General features: G+C 48.0%; 1 protein-coding gene and 1 long non-coding RNA gene across 2 annotated transcripts in view; one reads left to right on the top strand and one right to left on the bottom strand.

The window, feature by feature from the left end:
• LOC105419477 (CUB and sushi domain-containing protein 1) overlaps positions 1–7,500 on the top strand; it is a 284,673-nt gene that overhangs the window by 147,998 nt on the left and 129,175 nt on the right. Inside the window, 1 exon segment of the mRNA XM_074084929.1 lies at positions 6,842–6,923. Coding sequence (XP_073941030.1) covers positions 6,842–6,923 — 82 coding nt within the window.
• Positions 6,680–7,500, bottom strand: part of LOC115251915 (uncharacterized) — a 1,427-nt gene continuing 606 nt past the window's right edge. The window contains exon 2 of the long non-coding RNA XR_003890402.1: positions 6,680–7,076. This is a non-coding gene — a long non-coding RNA (uncharacterized lncRNA). The remainder of the gene's footprint in view (positions 7,077–7,500) is intronic.

Below are 7,500 nucleotides of genomic sequence, written 5' to 3'. Positions count from 1 at the left end.
GGGTTAGGGGGTTAGGGTTAGGGTTAGGGAGTTAGGCCGAGGGAGTTCGGCTGAGGGAGTTAGGGTTAGGGAGTTAGGGTTAGGGTTAGGGTTAGGGAGTTAGGGTTAGGGTTAGGGAGTTAGGGTTAAGGTTAGGGAGTTAGGGTTAGGGTTAAGGTTAGGGAGTTAGGGTTAGGGGGTTAGGGAGTTAGGGTTAGGGAGTTAGGGTTAAGGGGTTAGGGAGTTAGGGTTAGGGAGTTAGGGTTAGGGGTTAGGGAGTTAGAGTTAGGGTTAGGGGGTTAGGGTTAGGGAGTTAGGGTTAGGGAGTTAGGCTTAGGGAGTTAGGGTTAGGGTTAAGGTTAGGGAGTTAGGGTTAAGGTTAGGGAGTTAGGGTTAGGGAGTTAGGGTTAGGGAGTTAGGCTTAGGGTTAGAGTTAGGGTTATGGGATGGAATAATCCCCACACGGGTCAACATTATATTACCACAAAGGAAGTCATCCAGTGGGTTTGATGAATACCTCTTGAATTCCTCACACATCTTTGGGAAACGTGGATGCAGCGATCCGATCAAGAGACGGCGTTCTAATTATCAGAACCCAAACCACACAGCATTGTAATAAAGCCCTCATCAATAATTCTGCTTATTTACATGCTCGGCCAAGCACATGCTGCCGCAATTAACATTATTATGGGGTTTGTTCTTGTGCATGTGTGTGCAGTCCAAATGAATCGTGGCCCGCTCTCATGCGTGCATAAAAAATTCCTAATCACTTTATGACATTTGTCAAACGAGCTCTCTGGGAAGATTGAAGCCAGATGCACGTGCACAGCCACGTGGCACCATTGCAGTCACAGCTCTCCATTATATTAAAAAAGGGTGGCTATTTGGGCGACTCCCTCGCCACCGAAGCTCGGCTGCAGCTAACCTCTGAGGCTCTTTTTACCACCTGAGACTTTTATTTTATTGTCTGATCAATATCAGGAGCTTGGGTCCCAGACCAAATGATCTCAAATATTCCTCCCCTATAGGGCAGCCTTTGTTATCGCTCTGTGAGCCACAGAGGACACAAACCAAGAGAACATGAGCATTCAGTCAAGATAAAGGCTCGCTGAGGTTACCCCAGCGTAGCAGATCCTGTGGGTAACTGAGATCATTAAAACAACAAAGCCAAGGTCTAATTTGGTGCAGAACCGGTCTTTGAACAATAGTTCCTTTACACTGTACGACTCCCTGTAGTCATATTATATCCGTATGGAAGAGAATCTGCAGTCGTTATGTAATATATAATCATTACAAAGAGCTGGAGAGCGATGATAATGAGTTTTACCTTTTTGGAGGACGGAGCACTTCTGAATCCTAATCTGAAAGTGTCTGGAAGGACTCTTGCTTGTGTTAAAGCCTCTAATAGACACACGAGGAGAAGATGATGATCGGCCTGACAACAGACTGTTCATGAATTATGGAGGCAGAGAAACAGTCACGTCTTCGTGGAACCTTTTAGTCATTTTTATTATTTTTTAATCATTCAGTCATTTCACTGAGATTCAGGCTGCAGGTGAAACACGAGCTGCAGGTGAAACACGGGCTGCAGGTGAAACACGGGCTGCAGGTGGAACACGAGCTGCAGGTGAAACACAGGCTGCAGGTGAAACACAGGCTGCAGGTGGAACACGAGCTGCAGGTGGAACACGAGCTGCAGGTGAAACACAGGCTGCAGGTGAAACACGGGCTGCAGGTGGAACACGGGCTGCAGGTGAAACACGAGCTGCAGGTGAAACACGAGCTGCAGGTGAAACACAGGCTGCAGGTGAAACACAGGCTGCAGGTGGAACACGGGCTGCAGGTGAAACACGAGCTGCAGGTGAAACACAGGCTGCAGGTGGAACACGGGCTGCAGGTGAAACACGGGCTGCAGGTGAAACACGAGCTGCAGGTGAAACACAGGCTGCAGGTGAAACACAGGCTGCAGGTGGAACACGGGCTGCAGGTGGAACACAGGCTGCAGGTGGAACACGGGCTGCAGGTGGAACACGGGCTGCAGGTGAAACACAGGCTGCAGGTGGAACACAGGCTGCAGGTGAAACACGGGCTGCAGGTGGAACACGGGCTGCGCAAGAGCAGAGTGAGGAGAGGAGACCAGAGCAGAGTGAGGAGAGGAGACGAGAGCAGAGTGAGGGGAGGAGACGAGAGCAGAGTGAGGAGAGGAGAGGAGACGAGAGCAGAGTGAGGGGAGGAGACGAGAGCAGAGTGAGGAGAGGAGACAAGAGCAGAGTGAGGAGAGGAGAGGAGAGCAGAGTGAGGGGAGGAGACGAGAGCAGAGTGAGGAGAGGAGAGCAGAGTGAGGAGAGGAGACGAGAGCAGAGTGAGGAGAGGAGAGGAGACAAGAGCAGAGTGAGGAGACGAGACGAGAGCAGAGTGAGGAGAGGAGACAAGAGCAGAGTGAGGAGAGGAGACGAGAGCAGAGTGAGGGGATGAGACGAGAGCAGAGTGAGGGGAGGAGACGAGAGCAGAGTGAGGAGAGGAGAGGAGAGGAGAGCAGAGTGAGGGGAGGAGACAAGAGCAGAGTGAGGAGAGGAGACGAGAGCAGAGTGAGGAGAGGAGAGGAGAGCAGAGTGAGGAGAGGAGACGAGAGCAGAGGAAGAGAGCATTAGCGAACTCACCTGAAACTCAGCAGCACACCGCTGTGTCATTCTATCTTTGTGAGGACCTTGACTTTCACAATCCTAACTCGGATTTTACTCAAACACAAACCTTTGAAAACGTGAGCAACAGAGAAATGTCCTCACGTCCCCCCAATATATGGTTGGCACACACTCTGTCACTATCCAGCATGTCCAGGAACACACACCTGTGGAACACACACCTGTGGAACACACACCTGTGGAACACACACCTGTGGAACACACACCTGTCCTGAGAGGGCCTTTTCTGGCCTCTTTGACCACATTTTCATTTTCAGTTATTCATCTGTCAGCAGTTCTAACTAAAGGTTTCGGCTCCCTGAGTTTGCATTTTCGATCCAACGGCCCTTTCAAGTCTGGACATCAGCCTGTTTAGCCGGTTTAAACTGCTCTCATCTCCAGTTCCAGTGGTTTCAGGAAAACGTGGAAAAGACGTGAAACAAAACAAGGAAAAAAGGAACCTGGAGAACATGAAGAATGAGATGCATCTCCAAACAGATGTTAATAAGGCTGGACGAAAAGGGAATGAGCTCACTTTTCAAGGTTTAATCAAAGACTTAATATTTCACAGTGTATTTTGTTTTATTATGGGATGGATGAACACTGTAGGTAATGAACTGATTCCTCCATAGTGACACTGCAGGAGGCAAAAGACGTGAACATTTCAGAGCGAAATGAGAATCTCGTCCCATCGGCGACGCAGAGACGTTCCTGCTTTTGCTGAACACACTTTGATGATGGGAAACGTCACCGTGTGTCAGAAGCTCGTGTTCAAATGGTCTTTCAGGTGTGAATATGGGATGGAGTGTTCCTGGCATCAGCCTGGTGCCCAGTTCTGACAGCCCCCCCGCCCCCCCCCAACAATCTCATGTTCTTTGCATGAGCTGGATTATTGGGCCACTGTGGACCTTTGTGCTCTGTGCCAATGAAAGAGTGTGTGTTTGCTGAGAGTGTGTGTTTGCTGAGAGTGTGTGTTTGCTGAGAGTGTGTGTTTGCTGAGTGTGTGTTTGCTGAGAGTGTGTGTTTGCTGAGAGTGTGTGTTTGCTGAGAGTGTGTTTGCTGAGAGTGTGTTTGCTGAGAGTGTGTGTTTGCTGAGAGTGTGTGTTTGCTGAGAGTGTGTGTTTGCTGAGAGTGTGTTTGCTGAGAGTGTGTGTTTGCTGAGAGTGTGTGTTTGCTGAGAGTGTGTGTTTGCTGAGAGTGTGTGTTTGCTGAGAGTGTGTGTTTGCTGAGAGTGTGTGTTTGCTGAGAGTGTGTGTTTGCTGAGAGTGTGTGTTTGCTGAGAGTGTGTGTTGCTGAGAGTGTGTGTTTGCTGAGAGTGTGTGTTTGCTGAGAGTGTGTGTTTGCTGAGAGTGTGTTTGCTGAGAGTGTGTGTTTGCTGAGTGTGTGTTTGCTGAGTGTGTGTTTGCTGAGTGTGTGTTTGCTGAGAGTGTGTGTTTGCTGAGAGTGTGTGTTTGCTGAGTGTGTGTTTGCTGAGAGTGTGTGTTTGCTGAGTGTGTGTTTGCTGAGAGTGTGTGTTTGCTGAGTGTGTGTTTGCTGAGTGTGTGTTTGCTGAGAGTGTGTGTTTGCTGAGTGTGTGTTTGCTGAGTGTGTGTTTGCTGAGTGTGTGTTTGCTGAGTGTGTGTTTGCTGAGAGTGTGTGTTTGCTGAGAGTGTGTGTTTGCTGAGAGTGTGTGTTTGCTGAGAGTGTGTGTTTGCTGAGAGTGTGTGTTTGCTGAGAGTGTGTGTTTGCTGAGAGTGTGTGTTTGCTGAGAGTGTGTGTTTGCTGAGAGTGTGTGTTTGCTGAGAGTGTGTTTGCTGAGAGTGTGTGTTTGCTGAGAGTGTGTTTTGCTGAGAGTGTGTGTTTGCTGAGAGTGTGTGTTTGCTGAGAGTGTGTTTGCTGAGAGTGTGTGTTTGCTGAGTGTGTGTTTGCTGAGAGTGTGTGTTTGCTGAGAGTGTGTGTTTGCTGAGAGTGTGTTTGCTGAGAGTGTGTGTTTGCTGAGAGTGTGTGTTTGCTGAGAGTGTGTTTGCTGAGAGTGTGTGTTTGCTGAGTGTGTGTTTGCTGAGAGTGTGTGTTTGCTGAGAGTGTGTTTGCTGAGTGTGTGTTTGCTGAGTGTGTGTTTGCTGAGTGTGTGTTTGCTGAGAGTGTGTGTTTGCTGAGAGTGTGTGTTTGCTGAGAGTGTGTGTTTGCTGAGTGTGTGTTTGCTGAGAGTGTGTGTTTGCTGAGTGTGTGTTTGCTGAGTGTGTGTGTTTGCTGAGTGTGTGTTTGCTGAGAGTGTGTGTTTGCTGAGAGTGTGTGTTTGCTGAGAGTGTGTTTGCTGAGAGTGTGTGTTTGCTGAGAGTGTGTGTTTGCTGAGAGTGTGTTTGCTGAGAGTGTGTGTTTGCTGAGAGTGTGTGTTTGCTGAGTGTGTGTTTGCTGAGAGTGTGTGTTTGCTGAGAGTGTGTGTTTGCTGAGAGTGTGTGTTTGCTGAGAGTGTGTGTTTGCTGAGAGTGTGTGTTTGCTGAGAGTGTGTTTGCTGAGAGTGTGTGTTTGCTGAGAGTGTGTGTTTGCTGAGTGTGTGTTTGCTGAGAGTGTGTGTTTGCTGAGAGTGTGTGTTTGCTGAGAGTGTGTGTTTGCTGAGAGTGTGTGTTTGCTGAGAGTGTGTGTTTGCTGAGCTCTTTGGACCGAACATCAAAAAATGGGAGCGGAGGGACGAGAGTGAACACGCAGGATCCCGCTCACGCATCATTTATTCAGCTCTAGGCCAGGATGCACAAAACTTTGGTGCCCCTCTTTAAATGACACTCGGGGTGTGTGTGCGTGCGTGTGCACGTGTGTGAGCATGCACGTGTGTGTGTGCACGTGTGTGCGTGTGAACACAGTGAGGAAGTGCACCAGGCACAAATGCAGATGCATCCACGGGACGAGACAGAAGAGGTCAGAGGTCAGAGGTCAGCTGTTGCTCTTTCTGAACCCGACCAGAAGACCTCTTCCTTCTGGGGTTAGGGTTCCTCACCGTTCTTCCTCATTTCCATTTTATTTATTATCTCTTTGGGTCCCATTTTTTCTTCTTGATTCTTTTTTCCACGCACCATCACTCATCAGAATTCCATCATGGCGGCCGGTTTCAGATGGATTCCTCTCATATTGTGGGCTCATATTTGCATTTACATTAGTCCAATGTCCTACATCTCAAATATGAACTGATTTTCAATAGTACTCTTGGAATCCTAATTGATTTATTAGTTTAAAGATGTGAGGCCTGTGTCAGCTAGATCAGTAGTCCCAGCTCGTGTGTAGTCTACATCAGTCCATGAGCCTCTCAAGGCCCGGTTGCAGGTGTCTTGGTAGCGTTCAGAGCTCTGAAACAAGGACCCGCTGCTGGATGTGGAAAAGGCCCACGAGGGAAATACGATGTTACAAACCAATGTGCTAGCTTAGATAAACTTAATGAACTTGTAAGTTGCACTTAAACAATCTGAAAAAATCGTTTTCTTTTTATCATTTAATCGTGTCGACCTGTCTTTGATCAAAGCACAACCGTTGCGTTGCCGTGGAGACAGGGTGACAGCTCGTATATTTCTGCTCCATGTGTGGACCTTTTCTAAAACTGTAAAATCCAGTTTTATGTCTCACAGCGTCCGTTTTCATGTGTTTAATAATCTGACACTGTTGATGAACTTTAGCTCGTAGCCACGCCACAGAGGTGCCGCTTCCCCTTTATTTGTCCTGCTGTCAGCACAATTAGGTGAAAAATGATTTCTACTGCATTTGTGAAAGATTGCAAGGCCAAAGACGAGCAAGCCGCTCCTGACAGATGTGCTCACCAGGCAGATGTTGCAATGACGAACAGGAGTTCAGGTTCAGCCTCTCTGGCAAGCAGAAAGAAAAGCATCGTGCTAATGATTAGCTAAGTAAATGAATAGAAGAAAGCTGGAGCAGCCAGAACTGTGCGAACAGTAAGAGGCTTCTCAGCTGTGTTTGTGAGTAGATGGTTGAAATCTGGCAGGAACGTCTCACGTTGGGGTTCTGTCACGTGGCCTGCTGGGCCGACTCCACTGCTTTCAGAATGTTTCTCTTTTTACTTCCTGTTTCTGATATGATGTCATTGGTGGGTTACAATATCAGGTAAAAAGAGAGAACAAAGTTTACATTTGACATCAGAATCATAATGATGGCTCACATTCATATGGCTGTAACATTATATATATTCCTCATTTTCACAGTTAGCCAAAGTGGCCTTGCGGGTGACGTCTGTCCCGATCCTGGAATTCCTGAAAATGGCAAAAGGATGGGCTCTGCCTTCCAGTAAGTTCTCACAAATAACAAAGCTGTACTTGCTCTTCTTTGTATCTTGTGATTATTATGTGTCAACTGTCAGATGAGTCTTTTCACTCTTTCCTGGGCCCTGGTCCCTCTTCGCTCTCCTGGACAGGAGGTTGGTGAGAGCACGAAGGTCGGCTGCAGAGACAAAACAACAACGTGTCATCGAGATGCCGCTCAGACCAACAAAGTTTCTCCCAAGCTGAAAATCTGCTGTGTGACTGAACAATAGCGTTCATGGCCTGGTGGTAAAGGTTCAGGTGGAGCCGCTCTCCTCTCTGACAGCCGTGGGTCAGAAGGAAGCGTTCCAGTCGTGGTGGGATTTTTCCCACATTTTAAGCATTGATACATTGACCATGATCTAATGTGAAGGGTTAAGAGTTAAGGTATCTTAGACGGACATCAGATCATTTCAAAAGGTCACAATCACAAGTTGGACGGTGTTCCCCAGACAGCCGGAGGTCATGCAGACGGCTCAAAGCCTGATCTCCACACAGCTTCAGTTTATTCATGCGTGATGGAAGCAGCATCCGCTTCTTCTCACCCACCTCCTCATGTTTCC

This window comes from Takifugu rubripes, chromosome 13 (assembly GCF_901000725.2).
Source record: "Takifugu rubripes chromosome 13, fTakRub1.2, whole genome shotgun sequence".
In the NCBI taxonomy this organism is placed as follows: domain Eukaryota; kingdom Metazoa; phylum Chordata; class Actinopteri; order Tetraodontiformes; family Tetraodontidae; genus Takifugu; species Takifugu rubripes.
Note: the sequence above shows the minus strand (reverse complement) of the source record. Positions and strands in the feature narration are given on the sequence as shown.